The sequence below is a fragment of the Trachypithecus francoisi genome, unplaced genomic scaffold (genome assembly GCF_009764315.1).
Source record: "Trachypithecus francoisi isolate TF-2019V2 unplaced genomic scaffold, Tfra_2.0 Lachesis_group5, whole genome shotgun sequence".
In the NCBI taxonomy this organism is placed as follows: Eukaryota; Metazoa; Chordata; class Mammalia; order Primates; family Cercopithecidae; genus Trachypithecus; species Trachypithecus francoisi.
In genome coordinates, this window is record NW_022681470.1 from 40,756,944 (window position 1) to 40,777,590 (window position 20,647).

At 41.6% G+C, this 20,647-nt stretch overlaps 1 protein-coding gene across 1 annotated transcript in view; it reads right to left on the reverse strand.

Annotated features, from left to right (window-relative positions):
* Nucleotides 1-5,343: 5,343 nt before the first annotated feature.
* COLGALT2 (collagen beta(1-O)galactosyltransferase 2) overlaps nucleotides 5,344-20,647 on the reverse strand; it is a 107,790-nt gene continuing 92,486 nt past the window's right edge. The window contains exons 9-12 of the mRNA XM_033196309.1: nucleotides 15,448-15,580; nucleotides 13,426-13,553; nucleotides 10,130-10,336; nucleotides 5,344-8,596 (exon numbers count right to left, since the gene is read on the reverse strand). Coding sequence (XP_033052200.1) covers nucleotides 8,320-8,596; nucleotides 10,130-10,336; nucleotides 13,426-13,553; nucleotides 15,448-15,580 — 745 coding nt within the window. The 3' untranslated portion in view covers nucleotides 5,344-8,319. The remainder of the gene's footprint in view (nucleotides 8,597-10,129; nucleotides 10,337-13,425; nucleotides 13,554-15,447; nucleotides 15,581-20,647) is intronic.

Sequence of the window (20,647 nt, forward strand, 5' to 3'; positions counted from 1 at the left end):
CAGCAGACCTCTCGGCAGAAACTCTACAAGCCAGAAGAGAGTGGGGGCCAATATTCAACGTTCTTAAAGAAAAGAATTTTCAAACCAGAATTCATATCCAGCCAAACTAAGCTTCATCAGTGAAGGAGAAATAAAATCCTTTACAGATAAGCAAATGCTTAGAGATTTTGTCACCACCAGGCCTGCCTTACAAGAGACCCTGAAGGAAGCCCTAAACATGGAAAGGAACAACCGGTACCAGCCATTGCAAAAACATGCCAAAATGTAAAGACCATCGAGGCTAGGAAGAAACTGCATCAACTAACGAGCAAAATAACCAGTTAATATCATAATGACAGGATCAAGTTCACACATAAAAATATTAACCTTAAATGTCAATGGACTAAATGCTCCAATGAAAAGACACAGACTGGCAAACTGGATAAAGAGTCAAGACCCATCAGTCTGCTGTATTCAGGAGAGACCCATCTCACATGCGAGACATACATAGGCTCAAAATAAAGGGATGGAGGAAGATCTACCAAGCAAATGGAGAACAAAAAAAAGCAGGGGTTGCAATCCTAGTCTCTGATAAAACAGACTTTAAACCATCAAAGATCAAAAGAGACAAAGAAGGCCATTACATAATGGTAAAGGGATCAATTCAACAGGAAGAGCTAACTCTCCTAAATATATATGCACCCAATACAGGAGCACCCAGATTCATAAAGCAAGTCCTTAGAGACCTACAAAGAGACTTAGACTCCCATACAATAATAATGGGAGACTTCAACACTCCACTGTCAACATTAGACAGATCAACGAGACAGAAAGTTAACAAGGATATCCAGGAATTGAACTCATCTCTGCACCAAGCGGACCTAATAGACATCTATAGAACTCTCCACCCCAAATCAACAGAATATACATTCTTCTCAGCACCACATCGCACTTATTCCAAAATTGACCACATAATTGGAAGTAAAGCACTCCTCAGCAAATGTACAAGAACTGAAATTATAACAAACTGTCTCTCAGACCACAGTGCAATCAAACTAGAACTCAGGACTAAGAAACTCAATCCAAACCGCTCAACTACATGGAAACTGAACAACCTGCTCCTGAATGACTACTGGGTACATAACGAAATGAAAGCAGAAATAAAGATGTTCTTTGAAACCAATGAGAACAAAGATACAACATACCAGAATCTCTGGGACACATTTAAAGCAGTGTGTAGAGGGAAATTTATAGCACTAAATGCCCACAAGAGAAAGCAGGAGAGATCTAAAATTGACACTCTAACATCACAATTAAAAGAACTAGAGAGGCAAGAGCAAACACATTCAAAAGCTAGCAGAAGGCAAGAAATAACTAAGATCAGAGCAGAACTGAAGGAGATAGAGACACAAAAAACCCTCCAAAAAATCAATGAATCCAGGAGTTGGTTTTTTGAAAAGATCAACAAAATTGACAGACCACTAGCTAGACTAATAAAGAAGAAAAGAGAGAAGAATCAAATAGACGCAATAAAAAATGATAAAGGGGATATCACCACCGACCCCACAGAAATACAAACAACCATCAGAGAATACTATAAATGCCTCTACGCAAATCAACTAGAAAATCTAGAAGAAATGGATAATTCCTGGACACTTACACTTCCAAGACTAAACCAGGAAGAAGTTGAATCCCTGAATAGACCAATAGCAGGCTCTGAAATTGAGGCAACAATTAATAGCCTACCCACCAAAAAAAGTCCAGGACCAGATGGATTCACAGCTGAATTCTACCAGAGGTACAAGGAGGAGCTGGTACCATTCCTTCTGAAACTATTTCAATCAATAGAAAAAGAGGGAATCCTCCCTAACTCTTTTTATGAGGCCAACATCATCCTGATACCAAAGCCTGGCAGAGACACAACAAAAAAAGAGAATTTTAGACCAATATCCCTGATGAACATCGATGCAAAAATCCTCAATAAAATACTGGCAAACCGGATTCAGCAGCACATCAAAAAGCTTATCCACCATGATCAAGTGGGCTTCATCCCTGGGATGCAAGGCTGGTTCAACATTCGCAAATCAATAAACGTAATCCAGCATATAAACAGAACCAAAGACAAGAACCACATAATTATCTCAATAGATGCAGAAAAGGCTTTTGACAAAATTCAACAGCCCTTTATGCTAAAAACGCTCAATAAATTGGTATTGATGGAACATACCTCAAAATAATAAGAGCTATTATGACAAACCCACAGCTAATATCATACTGAATGGGCAAAAACTGGAAAAATTCCCTTTGAAAACTGGCACAAGACAGGGATGCCCTCTCTCACCACTCCTATTCAACATAGTGTTGGAAGTTCTGGCTAGGGCAATCAGGCAAGAGAAAGAAATCAAGGGTATCCAGTTAGGAAAAGAAGAAGTCAAATTGTCCCTGTTTGCAGATGACATGATTGTATATTTAGAAAACCCCATCGTCTCAGCCCAAAATCTCCTTAAGCTGATAAGCAACTTCAGCAAAGTCTCAGGATACAAAATTAATGTGCAAAAATCACAAGCATTCTTATACACCAGTAACAGACAAGCAGAGAGCCAAATCAGGAATGAACTTCCATTCACAGTTGCTTCAAAGAGAATAAAATACCTAGGAATCCAGCTTACAAGGGATGTAAAGGACCTCTTCAAGGAGAACTACAAACCACTGCTCAGTGAAATCAAAGAGGACACAAACAAATGGAAGAACATACCATGCTCATGGATAGGAAGAATCAATACCGTGAAAATGGCCATACTGCCCAAGGTGATTTACAGATTCAATGCCATCCCCATCAAGCTACCAATGACTTTCTTCACAGAATTGGAAAAAACTGCTTTAAAGTTCATATGGAACCAAAAAAGAGCCCGCATTGCCAAGACAATCCTAAGTCAAAAGGACAAAGCTGGAGGCGTCACGCTACCTGACTTCAAACTATACTACAAGGCTACAGTAACCAAAACAGCATGGTACTGGTACCACAACAGAGATATAGACCAATGGAACAGAACAGAGTCCTCAGAAATAATACCACACATCTACAGCCATCTGATCTTTGACAAACCTGAGAGAAACAAGAAATGGGGAAAGGATTCCCTATTTAATAAATGGTGCTGGGAAAATTGGCTAGCCATAAGTAGAAAGCTGAAACTGGATCCTTTCCTTACCCCTTATACGAAAATTAATTCAAGATGGATTAGAGACTTAAATGTTAGACCTAATACATAAAAACCCTAGAAGAAAATCTAGGTAGTACCATTCAGGACATAGGCATGGGCAAGGACTTCATGTCTAAAACACCAAAAGCAACGGCAGCAAAAGCAAAAATTGACACATGGGATCTAATTAAACTAAAGAGCTTTTGCACAGCTAAAGAAACTACCATCAGAGTGAACAGGCAACCTACAGAATGGGAAAAAATTTTTGCAACCTACTCATCTGACAAAGGGCTAATATCCAGAATCTACAAAGAACTCAAACAAATATACAAGAAAAAAACAAACAACCCCATCAAAAAGTGGGGAAAGGATATGAACAGACATTTCTCAAAAGAAGACATCCATACAGCCAACAGACACATGAAAAAATGCTCATCATCACTCGCCATCAGAGAAATGCAAATCAAAACTACAATGAGATACCATCTCACACCAGTTAGAATGGCAATCATTAAGAAGTCAGGAAACAACAGGTGTTGGAGAGGATGTGGAGAAATAGGAACACTTTTACACTGTTGGTGGGATTGTAAACTAGTTCAACCATTATGGAAAACAGTATGGCGATTCCTCAAGGATCTAGAACTAGATGTACCATATGACCCAGCCATCCCACTACTGGGTATATACCCAAAGGATTATAAATTACTCTACTACAAAGACACATGCACACGTATGTTTATTGCGGCACTATTCACAATAGCAAAGACTTGGAATCAACCCAATGTCCATCTGTGACAGACTGGATTAAGAAAATGTGGCACATATACACCATGGAATACTATGCAGCCATCAAAAAGGATGAGTTTGCATCCTTTGTAGGGACATGGATGCAGCTGGAAACCATCATTCTTAGCAAACTATCACAAGAAGAGAAACCAAACACCGCATGTTCTCACTCATAGGTGGGAACTGAACAATGAGATCACTTGGACTCGGGAAGGGGAACATCACACACTGGGGCCTATCATGGGGAGGGGGGAGGAGGGAGGGATTGCATTGGGGAGTTATACATGATATAAACGTCATGCACATGTACCCTAGAACTTAAAGTATAATAAAAAAAAAAAAAAAAAGATGTTTATATATAAAAAAAAAATTAAAAATAAATAAAAATAAATAAAGTTACTATAAGATAAAAAATAAAAAATAAAAAATAAAAAAAAATAAAAAAAAAAAAAGAATTCTCCCAGAAACGCTGGGGTCTGTACTTATGATGAGACAGCCCTGAGAAGGAGGCAGCCAACTGGCTTTGCCAGCGTGATCGTGTCTGTCTGGTTTGTTGTTATCAACCCCAATGCACGCCTAACTCTTCCGCCCTATCGAGTTCCCATGAATCCCACTGAGGCCCTTTCATAGTCCTGCCAGGCAATGCCTGGACAGCATCTCCACCCACTGTGCCCAACCCTCCTCCCTCTTCTGAACTCCAATTCATCCTCCAAAGCCCAACCCAAATATCACTTTCCCAGCAGAGCGGCTCTGATAGTCCTCCTCCGCCCATTTTGTTAATCTCAGAAATAAAGCCGTCCTGTTTGGCAGTCACCTGCTTTGTGTTGCTCCTCCATTGGATGTGGGCCCCACACAGCAGTAGGGACTTTACTTACTCCTCTGAGCGTCTCAGTGCCCAGCACAAAGTCTGCAGCAAGGCAGTGTTCACAGCCTAGTTTTTGAGATTGGGGGAAGCTTGATTTAAAAATTCAAGCAGTCACTGAGATCAACGAGGATTCTCTTTTTGTTGCTGCTGTTATTTTTCCCCAGGAAAAAGTTCTTTGGCCTCGGACCAGTATCACAGTATCTCAGTATCTTTTGATGAATGGATAGACTGACCTGTAGCACAAAATGCAAGATGGACATCTCCACTCCCTCCCACTGGGGACTCTCTTCCATCTTTCCGTACCCTGGAATCCTTTCAGCTAACATACCAATGCCCATCAGTTTAAAACAACCCTCACTGCCCAGGAAGGGCACAACCACCCTCCCCTCATTTGCCATGGGGATCACATAGCAGTTCCCCTGACCCCGACATCCTTGGTAAAGGGCAGACCTGTGAATCTCTGCAGCGCTGGCCATTGAAGAGTGCCTGCGGAAGCAATGGACAATCATATCATTGAGCTAAGTTTTTTTTTTTAATTTTTCACAAAGAGCTCCAGAAGGCAAATAGTTTATCACTTCCCCGCCCTGAAACAGTATGCAAGACAGATGATGCAGTGTGCTGGCTGTCTGCTATTTCTTGTTCTCCAGAGCTCCTGCAGCGGGCCTGAGTGAGCCGCAAGTGGGGCCCATGCAGTGTGTCCCCTGCAAAGTGCAGGTGTTCAGTCCACACACAGCAGCACCAGCACTGCTGACGTCACGGTCGTCTGTCCAGAAGATCCCACGTTAGATCCCAAGAGGAATCCAGACAGGCTTTAGCTTCCAGAGGCAGAGAGCGGTTGCCAGGGCCAGATGCAAAGGCCTCTATACTGACGGCCTCACGTGACACTGCAAAGGTCAACTGTCTTGGTTTAGGACTATTAAGGGAGAGAGAGGACAAATAATGAGGTTGAGGAACCTCTGGATTGCTAAAGAGATGACTTTAAAAAAAAGTCACATCTTCAGCTCACAATGTTCACCAGAAAAGAATACTGCTTGGGATTCTAGACCTGAGCAGGGAGAAACAAACCAGGCTAAAGGAGCCAGAACTTCACAGTAGAACAGTCCTAGTCTAAAATGCTAGAATGTAAGTCCAATGTCTTTTAAGAATGAGAGTTCTTAAATCTGTCAGACCAGCTGACAGGGGAACAGGAAAAAAAAAAAAAAACTTCTTTATTAAAACACCACAAAAATCAACCCAAACTTCCTTCAACCCCAGCACCCCAGCCACCTCCCACCCTGTTAAAAAAATCATTAAAGTCATGCACACATGCACACACTCAAATATGAAAACAAAAACCAGATACCCAAGGAAATCTTAGGAATCATCTAAGGAATTTTCGCTCGCTCCCCAGATGCGCTTTCTGTTTTTCTGGGGGTGGGTGGGAAAGGAAGTCACACTGCTAAGTCTAAGCGGCACAGTTTAGAGCTGGGCGAGATCCCTTTCCTCAGCGGCCTGGCTTGCTGGTCAGCATGGAACGGTACCCACAGTGAGTCGGGAACGAAGGCCGAGGCTGGCGTCTGGTGGAAGGCAAGCTGCCTATTGTCCTAAACTGGGGACCCGCCCCTTGCCTGGGGAGGTGAGGCTCCCTGGCTGCCTTGACTACCTATTTGCTGATGGGACAGCTTGGTGATCACTTTCTCTAGACTCTGAGCCATGCTGTTCAACCTTAATGTGGGAATCAGTATCACATGGGCAGTGAACTGAAGAATTAGGTGTCTGGTTTAAAGTTTATCTTACAATCGTACACTAAGCTTGTGTATGTAACACCACCCGCCTGTGGGCTCTGCTCTGAAGGGCCTTCCCCATGAGTTTAAGTGTGAAGCTCAGGATTTGGGGTGTGCACGGCCCCCCATACGGCTGCGTGGTGCATGGACACTGACGAGGAATGGTGCCTGTATGGGATGCCTGGGAGGGTTTTTCTGGAGACAAAAATTTATAGATTGAGGGCGTGAGAACATAAACTTGAGGAAAACCACCAGGATCTATACTAGGATGACAGATTGTGGAGTGGGAAGAAATCGTGTAGTCCAACTCTGCATTTTACAGAAAACCAATCTGTGAAGAAAGCAGAAAGGACTCTCAGGGGATATCTTTTGAGAAAGGGTGTCTGCCGGGATTCTGAGTCCAGGAGCTTCCCCGGTTGCCGGCCTAAATCAGTTGGCCAGCCCTTTGTTTGTGACCCGGTTTCTCACCTGAGATAGAGAATCATTTGTTTCCAAACAGTTCAAATCCCCCATCCACAGGCCTCCCTGAAGGAGCCTGGCTGGGAAATTCAGGAGATTGCCGAAGCAGTGTGTCCACACCCACTTCTCCCCTGGGTGCCGTGGAGTCTGCAACATCTGTTTCTCTGCCTTATCCTAAAGACAATGTCTTTGCCACATTTTGCAAAATAAATAATTCAAAATATAAAGAAAAACCCTGGCAAGGATAGTTGCTGGCCTGAAAATGTGCTGTCTCCTAGCAGTGACTCACAGAACTCACACCTGCGGTGGGTTCTCAGGCTAAGGGGTGGAGCGGAGAGCAGGAAGCTCTGTAGCAGCGCGCAAACCCGGGACAGGGCAGGACGCCCAGCCAGCCCTCACCCTTCATATATTACATTTATCTTTATAAATAGAGCATCCTGACCCAAGTGGCCATAATAAAAAAGCCAAATGTTGAGATTTTTCCCTCAAATACCTACACAAACTGTCAAATGTCTACGAAATTATATCCACATGGCAAACTGGTCACCTCTGTATGGGAGCTCCAGCTGCCATGATGGTCACAGGCCAAGTCTCAGCCAGACCCAAATACCCATCCCTATTGGATAACAAGGGCTAAGTTTTTTTTTTTTTAATCGACTTTTCAGTAAGGCTCGTGACAGAATCCTTTAAATAAAAAGCCAAATAAATATGATTTTAAGTGATTGATTCCTGTCCCCCAAACGCTGCATACACAAGTGTTCAATGTCATATAAAACGGAGAAACTAGACCAATGAAGGTTATCCAATTGGTTTTGCGTTTTCAAGGTCCCATCTGTCACATAAAATGGACCAGCTAGACCAATAAGTATGGTCTAGTTGGCCTGGCTGCCTTGACTACCTCTTTGCTGATGGGGACAGCTTGTTGATCACTTTCTCTTAAACAAGACTCTGAGCCATGTTGTTCAACCTTAATGTGGGAATCAGTATGACATGGGTAGTGGACTGAAGAATTAGGTGTCTGGATTACAGTTTGCCTTAACAGTTTCCAGAAAGCCTGTCTTTTAGCCATATTGGGAAATTTGTGTTGAATTTCCTTATTTCCCTCCACTGTCAAAAATATGTTAATTTCAATTTATCACATTAGATCACTTTGTTAGATGACTGTGACCACTAAAAACAAAACAGAAAACTGGAGCAAACAGATGAATAGCCCTTTAGAAAAACCAAAGGACGTTGAACCGATGTGGGTCACACTCCCAGGGAGGCTTCATAGCTCATCCCTCGAAGGCACAGTGTCCAGGGAGGTTGGTGGTGGCAGGGCCTCTGTATTCTTGGCATTGCTGTAGATGCGTCTTTGCTTCCGGGACTTCCAGGCATGTGTCCTATCCCAGTCGGTGGCTACTGTCTCATTGTCCCAGATGGTGGAGGTCTCGGTGTCACTCAGGTACCCTGGCTGGCCTGTGTAGTGCGTAGGGTAGATGAGCAAGGGTTCTGCAGAGAAGGCTTTCAGATCCCTGGATTCATAATACTCCTTGTACTCAGCTCTGAAAACAAGAAGGTGGTCGGACACAGGAGGGGGTGGAAAGAAGACTTATGGAACAGGGACAAAGAGTGAAGGAGCTCTGCTGTTTACCTCTTAAATCATCATGAGTTCATCATTTAAATTGTGTCATTTGTGAAACACTTTAGCCTACAAACACAAAGATTTCTTTAAAAACTTTCCAAAGACAAGCTCTCAAACAAAAAGGTCAGGATATTTCTGATGTATTTGGATAGACTAGTTTAAAAGATGAATTTCAGGTCTGACTCCAAAAGTTAAAAAGCAAGCCCTGTTAGACCATAATGATAAATATTTATGATCACTTTACAAAAAGTGTCCTGCTCTTGGATTAATAAATGAGACACCCGAGATCTGGACAGCAGCGATGGGGCATGTGGCACATGGAGGCTTGGAGGCATGCAGGCTTGGCTTTGTGCGCTAGCTCCCTGCTCACCACTTGGGCTCCAGCAGGTGTAAAGGAGACAGATAACTTGGCCTCCCTTCCAGGGCTCCTGTGCAGAGTATATGAGATGACATCTGAATGTAGTAATTTCCTTTTTGTTTAGGGGATAATGGTTTGACCTCCAAGTTTCTGCCAGGACACAGAGATAAAGTCAGTCTCTGACATGTTATATACACGAAGGCAAACAGCTCCATTTTTACTGAGGACAAGAGACAAAATGAACTGGTGGCAGCATAGGAAATCTCAACGCTAAAATGAAGGCCATCTAGTGAAGAGATCACCCAGTAACTGAGAGAAGGGGCCAAGGTTAGAACCTATGCTGCTTCATTAATGAATTTAGGAATCATTCATTCATGATTTAGGAGCTGCTGTTATGTGTAGCATTTGGACTAGGCTCTAAGGACACAGAGGCATGAGACCGTTCCTGCCCCAAAGGGTTTAGAGTTTACTGGGGAGACTGACAGGTAAACCATTAATTGCCACACTTTTTGATAAGCACTAGGTCAGGGTGAGCTCCTGGGCATCACACCGCCCTTCTTCCATGGACATCATGCTCAAGTATCAGGTCCACACTCCCTGAACTTCTTATACATCCCTGTGATTGCAGGAATCAAAATATATCATGATGATTTGTTCACGAGTCGGGGTTCCTGACCAAATTGTGACCTCTTCAAAAATGGGTATCTCTGCCTAGCCAAAGGTACACACGATGACCTGAACCAAAGGAACTGGAAATTTTGAGGTGCTTAGGAAAATGACCTTCACCTTGAGGTGTATGAGGTTATGGAAATAAGAAGAGTGAAGACAAGGAGGGGACCAAGCACATTACATTCAGTGCAACTACAAACTGGGTATTACAAGAATCCCTGGGCAGGACACTCACCATCTCTGCCTCACCTTCCCATCTGTACAAAGGGATAATCATCTGGGTTAGGCTCTCTTAATCATAATTATGAAAAGATCATTTAGGAAAGCAGTACAACGTTAGAAAATATCAAGTACTGCCAGAAATGGAGAGCATAATTTATGAAGAGGCTGTACTCAAGGGAAGGCAGTCAGTTCAGGGAGACTCACACAGGATGCTTGTTGTACATGATTGGCAGAAACTCATCCACTGGCAGCATCTTCCCAAAAGGATTGGCTCCAACCAGCTTCTGTGCTCCTTCCAGAGAGATGACGTAGCCCAGGGTCCAGTAGGAATAGTCGGCTTCGACCAGGTTTGCCACATTGGGTACGGCTTTCTCTGGCTCCTTTACTTGCATCCTCTTCCTACCAATATAACTATAAGGAAATAGCAGAGGAGAAAAATTCCACCTTGACTATTATGCCATGATAAGGATGGAGAACAGTTTTGGTTTACATAGATACCTTTGAAATCCTGGACTGACTGTCTGTCATTAAATGATGTATCACATCCTAAAGTGGATCCAATCACCAGTCATGACTGCCATCTGCCATCACTGGGGCCATTTTGCTGGCTGCATTTATCAACACCCCCACTATCTCTGCCTAGTGGACTGTTTTCAAGCCAGAAAGTAAGATGTAGTAAGATTAAAAGATCTTTCAGATAATTTCTCAAAGATGGGATGGGGCTTCCAGCTGTGTTTACAGAGGTTGGAAAGGCACAAAAAAAAGGCCAGATGGGAGAATCCTGAGGCTGCTGTCTTCAGGTCCCCAGGGTGTCAGCCTTGGATGCCTTCTGCACAGCGCTCCAAGTGCTGGTGGGAAACACAGGGCCAAATAAGCTGGGGGAAAGAATCAGTCTGCAGTGAAGGTTCTGGGAACCCAAGAGAGGCCCTAAAGGGTTCCTTTTGGGTAGTACGAATGACAGCTCCTGACAGACATTCTCCTGCATCACACTCGCCCAGCTGTGGCCAGGATTCCTCCCAGACATGCTGCTCAGAGAAAGACCCCTCAGGCACCTTCTGTCCTCCATGAACAACTTCTACAACGTGGGATGCACCTTTGGCCACTCCCATCTTCCCTAGTCTACCCATGGATCTGCGCTTCATTACTTTTGCCTGGAACCTATTGGTTTGGGCTTGACTGGAGCAAGCAGAGGAGTTGCCTCCTTCTTGCCTGCCAGGTAAAGCAGTACTTCCTCTATTTTGCCCTAAAACAATCTCTTTCAACATTCAAGGAATTCCCCCTAGTGAAAGCATCCCAGGATTTGTAGAACAAGTCTATGTTCAACCTTCAGTTCTTCTGAGGACAACAAACATATATCCCCAGCCACTGTCTCTTTAGATTACGGAGTCTGAGCTTCTCTTGTGTCTCATCCACTGGAAGGGAAACTCTTATCGAGCACTTGAGAGGTGCTAGAGTGACAGAGGTACTGAGTTAATGCTCTAACTTTACTTAATTTAATTTAAAATGTTGAAGCTGTGTGAAATATATTTATATTTTCCATGAAACAAGTTCATTGTTTTGGTAGGACTACAGTTTACTTTACCAGCTGAAAATTTGGCTTCTGGATTGAGATGTGTTCTAAGTGTAAAATACATACCAGATTTTGAAGAGTTGGTACAAAAAAAGAGAAGATAAACTATGTCATTAATGGTTTTAAAATATTAACTACATACCAAAATGATGATACTGTTTGGATATATTTGGTTAAATAAAATATATTAAAATTAATGTAACCTAATTTATTTTTACCTTTTTAATGTGATTACTAGAAAACTGAAAATGACATATGTGGCTTGCATTATATTTCTATTGAACAACACTCCCTCGATGATTCCAATGACTTGTTCTATTCTTCCCTTTTATTATTCTCTTTTCCTGGAAAACTGTAATGTGGCAATCACGAACAGCTTATTACCTTTCATGTTTCAGGTTGAAGTAACATTTGTTTCTTTTTTGTTTTAGAAAATGACAGGTACAATTTAAATTGTTATAGCTCTTTAAGACTATATAATAGATTTTAAGGGAATATTTTGACAATCTGTGAAATTTAGAAAACTTTTTTCTTTTCCTGTATCCTTATCAAGACAACTGTTCTTCCTTCTTGGATCTGTTGGTACTTTGTCCTGAGAAATGCACCCACCGAACTACATGTGAACAGGAACATATGCCAGCTCTAAACCTTATATTCCCTGGGTTGTCTTCTGTGATTATGAGGCTTCAGTGAAAGTTGCCTTTATACAAGTCACATAGGCATCAAGTAGCTTCCAGGCCTGTGAGGCCTTAACCGTAGGCTGCGGAGCCATCCATTGAGAAAGGCTGAAGTGCAGCAACTTCCAGAGGATATAGGAAGAAACAGTGATCTCAAGGGACTGTGCAGAATGCCAGATCTAACCACATGACCACATGATTGAAATCTGACAGGGCATAGGTGTCTTCTTATTACACAGTAATGCATTAGTTGAGCCATTGCTAGGTTTCTTCTGAGCTCAGAGTGGCCCATTTTCTGAGGGAACAAGTATTCCACCTGGGCTCATGGTTACTACTCCCTGCGGGTGGGAGGAGCAGGGACAGCTCCTCTGCTGCAGCTGCTCCAAAGAAGCAGGCTCAGAGTTGATGAATTGCCTTTGACACACAGCTGGGAGCAAACACAATGCTTGGGAACTTTCTGCTTCATTGGAGAGAAACTGAAAGTGTCATTTGTTTTAAAAAGAAAGTGAGAGAGAGAAAGAAGGACGAGGCAGAGGAGGAATAGAAAAAAAGAAAGGAAATGAGGGAGGGAGAGAGGGAGAGGAAAAATGAAAGGAAAGGGAAGAAAAAAGTAGAAGCCACTCAATTCCCAGAGACAGTAGACAAAGAACATTAACTAAATGTCAGCTCAGAGCCAGCACTCACTTGGTGAGCCTGGTTTTCCTGCGTCAGCCTCAGACCCTTCCCCAAATCTAGTTGTCCACGTTCTCCATGTTTGTGCAACCCCATTTTCCAACAGAGGAGCTCCCTGGCTGACCCTCTAACCTCCCACCTTCTCGGAACTTGCAGAGGCAACCTGCTGTCCTGGGAGCTGAGGCTTAAATATGACACAGGACTTTTGCGCTTGAATAAATGGCCTCTTCTCCCGCTTCACACCCACTCCATGTGCCACGTTGCTTGAGGGTGGATTTCTGCTGTGCTCCTAAGTAAGTGCTCAGTGCCACACCTTGGTTCTGTCTGAAGGCCCCTGATCTGCAGGCAGACTCCAGGTCTCACACAGTCTTTCACAGTTTTCCACCCTGAAGAGTAGAAGGATGCAAAATCCAGCGGCTAACCTCTACCCACTTTTATTTCTGAGAACAGTTATGGAAAGAAAACTAGGTAAGTAGAAGCTTAAGCTGTATCTCTACTGGCTGTGGAGGTGGGCCTCTCTGCCCATTGGAAAGGATTCTGTGCCTCTCAGAGCCCTCTCATAAGATCATCTTGTCACTCACATTAGTTCCCAGTCCAGCTGAGCCTGGTCAATGTCATCCATCAGCTTCATCAGCTTCTTCTTAAACTGATGCTCAAAACGCACATCGTCTTCAATTACAAGAGTCTTCTCTAGCTCTCGATCAATTACCTGCAAAAGTCATCAGTAGGAAGATACCCTATGAAAAGCTTGATACCCAATTTTTATTAGATAAGTAAGTATTAAAAAGTCACGAGTCTAGTAGCATAGATTCATAACTGGAATCTAAGCAAACGGCCATCAACAGTAGAACAGATAAATAAACTGTGGCATATTCACAGCAGTGAGGATCTATGATCCACAATTAAATGCAATGTTATGGGTGAATCTCCTAAATGTCATGTTGGGAGAGTCCACATATTGCATGGCTCCATTCATATATAGGAAAGTACAAACAAAGGTAAAGCTACTCAATGCCTTTAGAAGTCAGGATGGTGACTACCCTTGGGGACTGGTGACTAGAAGGAAGTACGGGGTCAGGGGATGCTTGTGGGATGCTGGTGACCTGCTTCTGGATCTGTGTACTGATTAACATGGGTGTGTTGTTCTGTTTGTGAAATTTCCCTGAGTCGTATCTTTTGATCTATAGACTTTTATACCTATTTAATCACATTTCACTTAAAGTTTAAAGAAAACAAAGGCAGGCATAGACTGGATCATTAAAAGACAAAGTGTTCAAGGGGCCTTTCTTCAGGGACTTTCTGTTTGGTTGTGGAAACTGACTGTTTATCAGGAACCCCACACACCAATACCCCTTCCAGATATGTCTTGATCTGTAAGACAGGGGTTCCAGTTCTGGCTCTGCCACTTCTTTTTTCTTTTTCTTTTTTCAAAGTATACTTTATGTTCTAGGGTACATGTGCACAATGTGAAGGTTTGTTACATATGTATACATGTGCCTTGTTGGTGTGCTGCACCCATTAACTCGTCATTTACATTAGGTATATCTCCTAATGCTATCCCTCCCCACTCCTCCCACCCCACAACAGGCCCTGGTGTGTGATGTTCCCCTTCATGTGTCCAAGTGTTCTCATTGTTCAATTCCCACCTATGAGTGAGAACATGCCGTGTTTGGTTTTCTGTTCTTGCAATAGTTTACTGAGAATGATGGTTTCCAGCTGCATCCATGTCCCTACAAAGGACACGAACTCATCCTTTTTTATGGCTGCATAATATTCCATGGTGTATATGTGCCACATTTTCTTAATCCAGTCTGTCATTGATGGACATTTTGGTTGGTTCCAAGTCTTTGCTATTGTGAATAGTGCTGCAATAAACATACATGTGCATGTGTTTTTATAGCAGCATGATTTATAATCCTTTGGGTATATACCCAGTAATGGGATGGCTGGGTCAAATGGTATTTCTAGTTCTAGATCTCTGAGGAATCGCCACACTGTCTTCCACAATGGTTGAACTAGTTTAAAGTCCCACCAACAGTGTAAAAGTGTTCCTATTTCTCCACATCCTCTCCAGTACCTGTTGTTTCCTGACTTTTTAATGATTGCCATTCTAACTGGTGTGAGATGGTATCTCATTGCGGTTTTGATTTGCATTCCTCTGATGGCTAGTGACGATGTTGGCTCTGCCACTTCTTACCTGGACAAGCTACTTAATAATTTCTTCTTGGGTAAAAGTGGTCTGTCCTTCCCAACCTACCTCACATGACTTCTGTGTGATTTCTTGTATAAAATCACTTAATAAGTGATGTCATAATAGGTAGAATAGAAGGCATTCCTGCTCATGATGAGAATGAATTAATAACAGTGTAGCATATAGGATATGGGTATCTCCCCATCTCCATCCCAAGTGGCACCAAAGCGACTCCTCCTTGCCCATTTGTTGCTGGTCTTGGGTCAGAGGCAGACACAAGGCAGGAGCAGCTCTCACATATACTTCCAGAACAGTTGCGGGCTCATTTTACATCTGGCCCTAATTCACCTGCGATAGCCTGCTTTCCTTTCTCCTCGTCATAAAACTGCAATCTGAATAAAGCATTATTTACCTCTTTCCAGACTGAGTAGTGGCTGAGAAAGCAGCCGATTTCACCCCTCGTTAGAGGCCTGGAGGAATAGGGATCTCGATAGCCAGGCAGCATTTCAATATTCAGTGCCTTCAGCTGGCTTGTGTTGAGTGCCCTGCATCACAGAAAACACGTCTGGAAATTAACAAGTCAAAGGTCCCCACCACAAAGGCCAGAGAAAGAGAGAGTTAGTTCTGCAAACAACCCTCCTCCACACAGACAAAGACCCAGAGGCTTCCCTTTATTCCTTACAAGTTCCTCCGGGCTAATGTGTCACACTAGTATTATGAGCTCTGGGAAGACAAGAGGGTATCATATTTTTGTGTATTCCTCATAGTGCCCAACATAGTTCTAAGCATCATCAGTTTTTTGACAATGTTTAATAAGTACACTCCTATGGAAATTAGCTAAAGTATTGCAATAATCCAAGGAGTGTTTGATCCAGACCCACAGCTGAATCTCTGTTAACACAGTGAGCTTTGTGAAGTTCACAGCTGCCCTAATCTTAATCTGTTCCCTCCAGCCCTACAAAAGCCTTGAAAACCAGTAGCCTCACAACTATGACAGCTGCAAACCCCACCAACCCAGCAGCCACTGGCAGGGACGAAATGGACTGAGACTCCCCTAAAGACCTGCCCCCAGAAAATAATCTTTATTCAACCTGTCTAGTAGCTCCTTGAAAAGCTACATTCTCAGAGCTTGTCTTGATTTGACCTGACTCAGAGTTCATTTTCTGTGAACAGCACTATCTACAGGGCATTTGTCAAAACCCATGAGCAACAACTGTTTAACATTACAGTTGTTTGAGCAGGATTATCAGTTGATGCTAACAAGCCAACCAAAAAACTTAAAAGGAAAAACCGAGGAATAAGAGGTCCATAGGGAGTTTGATTTGCTCCAAAATATCCCTGAGAATCTAGAAGACCCCAGGCATATTCAGGGCTGTCCACATGCCCAGGAAAAACTTGAAAAGTCCCTAGTCTCTCACCTCTGGCTGAACTTAAGGATCTGGAAAAAAATGTAGTGATGGCAAATGAATAAAACACTGCAATGAAGGAAGAATTTGGCATAGTAAGTTTTAAAAATTAATACAACCATGTGGTGTCTACAAGAGCCAGCCTTTAGATTAAAAGACAAAAATAGGTTGAAAGTGAAAGAATACAAAAAGATATACCATGTAATCAGCAATGACAAGAGAGCTGGCAGAGCTATGCTAATATTGGACAAAATAAATCTCAGACAAAATTCGTGCTAGAACCAAGGAAGGACATTTTTTAATGACAGAAAGGTCAATCCTGGCTGGGCACGGTGGCTCACGCCTGTAATCCCACCACTTTGGGAGGCCGAGGAGGGCGGATCACAAGGTCAGGAGATTGAGACCATCCTGGCTAACACAGTGAAACCCTGTCTCTACTAAAAATACAAAAATTAGCCAGGCGTGGTGGCAGGCACCTGTAGTCCCAGCTACTTGGGAGGCTGAGGCAGGAGAATGGTGTGAATCTGGGAGATGGAGCTTGCAATGAACCAAGATTACGCCATTGCACTCCAGCCTGGGTGACACGGCGAGACTCCAGACTCCATCTCAAAAAAAAAAAAAAGGTCAATCCATCAGGAAGACATAACAATTATAAATACATATGCACCTAATAGAACCTCAGAACCATGAAACGGGAAGAACAGAAAGGAGAAATAGATGACTCAACAATAATAGTAGAAGACATCAATATCCCACTTGCAATAATAGAATTAGGCAGGAGGAAGACAAGGAAACAGAAAGCTTGAATAATATCTTAAAGCAATCAGACCTAGTAGACGTCTATAGAACACTACACCCAACAATAGCCAAATATACACTTTCAAGTGTGCATGGGATATTCTCTAAGAAATACCATTTTTTAGACCATAAAGACCATACAGGTCATAAATTAAGTATCAGTATACTTAAAAGGATTGAAATCACACAAGGTATGTTCTCCAACCTCAATGGTATGAAATTAAAAACCAGTAACAAAAGGAAACTTGGGAAATTCAGAAATGTGGAATTAAACAATACACTCTAAACCAATGGGTCAAAGAAGAAATCACAAGGGAAATTAGAAAATGTTTTGAGGTGAATGAAAGCACAGCATACCAAAACTTATGGGATATACCTAACATAGTACTCGGAGATATAGTTACAGCTGCCAATGTCTATAGTAAAATAGAATATCTCAAATAAATAATCCTCCCATCCACCTTAAGAAACTAAATAAAGAGAAAATTAAACCCAAAGCAAGCAAGAGGAAGAAAATAATGAAGGCTACAGTAGAAATAAATGAACTAGAGAACAGAAAAACAATAGAGAAAATCAACAAAACCAAAAGTCAGTCCTCTGAAAAGATCAACAAAAGTTGATCTTGAGGTCAGGAGATCAGGAGATCGAGACTATCCTGGCTAACATGGTGAAATCCCGTCTCTACTAAAAGTACAAAAAATTAGCCAGATGTGGTGGCAGGCGCCTGTAGTCCCAGCTACTCAGGAGGCTGAGGCAGGAGAATGGCATGAACCCAGGAGGCAGAGCTTGCAGTGAGCTGAGATGGGGCCACTGTACTCTAGCCTGGGTGACAGAGCAAGACTCTATCTCAAAAAAAAAAGAGTAAACTCATACTATTAAAGTCAAGAATGAAAGAGGCGTTACCCCTACTGACCTTATGAAAGTAAAAAAGATTATATGATATTGTTTACAATGAACAATTGTATGGCAAAAATTTAGATAACCTAGATGAAATGGACAAATTGATAGAAAGGTACAAACTACCAAAATTGACTCAAGAAGAAACAGAGAGTATAAATATACCTATAACAAGTAAAGAAGTTTAATTAGTAATAAAAAAATTTTCCACAAAGAAAAGCCTAGAACCAGATGGCTTCACTAGGGGTTTCTGCCAAATGTTTAAAAATTGTTGACACGAATCCTTCACAAACTTCCAAAAAAAAAGAGGAGGAGGGAACACATCCTAGCTGATTTTATGAAGCCAATATTATTTTGATACAAAACCAAAAACATTATAAGAAAACTGCAGACCAATTTCAGTTATTAATATAGATGTGGAAATCTTCAAGCAAATACTAGCAACAGAATCCAGCAATTTACAAAAGGCATTACACAGCATGACCAAATGGGTCCCAGGATCATCCCAAGGTTGCAAGTTTAGTTTAACATGTGAAAACTAATCAAAGTAACATACCATATTAACAGGCAAAAGTCACATGTTCATCTTAATAGACACAGACAAACCATTTGACAAAATCCAACACCCTTCTATAATAAAAACACTAAACAAAATAGGACTAAAAGGGACCTTCCTCAACCCAGTAAAGGCCATCTGTGAAAAACCCACAGTTAACATCATACTTAGCAGTGACAGATTGAATGCCTTCCCTCTAAGATCAGGAAAAAATCAAGAAACTCTCGTCTCACCAGTTCTTTCAACCTTGTACTTGATGATCTAGCAAAAGCAGTTAGACATGAAGAAGAAATAAATGGTATCCAGGTCTGAAAGGAACATATAACACTATCTCTACTTGCATGTTACATGGTCTTATATGTGGAAGATCCTAAGGAATATACATACACAAAGGAAGAAGTACTATTAGAACAGATAAAAGAGTTCAGTAAGGTTGCAGGATACAGGATCAATATACAAAAATCAATTGTGTTCATATTCATTTAGCAATGAACAATCTGAAAATAGAACTAAGGAAACAGTTCCATGTACCATAGCACCAAAAGAGTAAAATACTTAGGAGTATATTTAACAAAATAAATGCAAGATTTGTATACTGAAAATGACAAAACATCATTCAAAGAACTAAAGAAGATCTAAATAGTAAAAAGACACTCCGTGATCATGAATCAGAAGACTTCATATTGTTAACATGGAAATATTCTCCCAGTTGACGTACAGACTCAATGCAATTCCTATCAAAATCCCAGCTGCTGTTTTCTTTTTTTTGTGGAACTTGACAAGCTAATTCTAAAATTCACATGGAAATGTAAGGGACCCAGAATAGCTAAGACAAACTTGAAAAAGAATAACAAAATTGAAGGACTCGTACTTCTTACATACAAAGCTACAGTCATCAAGACAGTATAGTATTGGCATAAGGATAGACATATAGATCAATCAAATAAAATTGAGAGTTCAGAAATAAACCCTTACATTTATGGGCAACTGATTTTTTACAATGGTGCCAAGACAATTCTACGAGGGAAAGGAAGTCTTTTTAACAAATGGTGAAGGGACAGATGGATAACCATGTGCAAAACAATGAATGTGGATCCCTGCCTCATGCCATATACAAAAATTTACTCAACATAGATCAAAGACCTAAATGTAATAGATAAAACTGTAGAACTCTCAGAAGAAAACTTCATGAAGTAAATCTTCATAGCTTTGAAATTGACAATGGATTCTTAGGTATGACACCAAAATTACTAGCAACAAGAACAAAAAATAAACTGGATTTCATCAAAATGAAAAACTCTTTTGCTTCAATGTACATCATTATGAAAGTGTGACAATCTATAATGCATAAAGTTAAAGAAAATATTTGACAATTACATATCTGATAAAGGACTTGCATCCAGGTTATATAAAGAACTCTCACTATTCAACTAGTTTCCCTGGTCCATGTGGTCTATGAATGGGATTGGGGCTCTTGGAGGTATTTGAAGCAGTGGTTCCTAAACTCTACTGCACCCAAGAATAGGGCTGACAGATTTAGGAAGTGAAAAACACAAAACATTCAGTCAAATTTAAGTCTTAGATAAATAACGAATAATTTTTTAGTATAACCAAGCCCCATGTGATGTCTGGGACAAATTTAACTGGCTATCCAGTATTTTATGTGGCAATCCTACCCAAGAATTACCTTGACGCTTCTTAAATGCAGATCCTGGGTCTAGCCTCAGAGAGCATAATTCAGCAGGTCTGTGATGGGACTGGTGGAGCTGCCCCCTTAACCATCCCTGGGGACTCTGATGTGAGTGTCTAGGTCACACTTTGAGAAACACTGATGAGATTCTCTAAGGGAGTCTTAAGAACTTCAACAGCTGCTATCCATACTCCTCAGCTGGGGTTATGCAAATAGAAAACAAAGCTACTGATATTCTAAACCAACATATAACATGGAAAGGTAT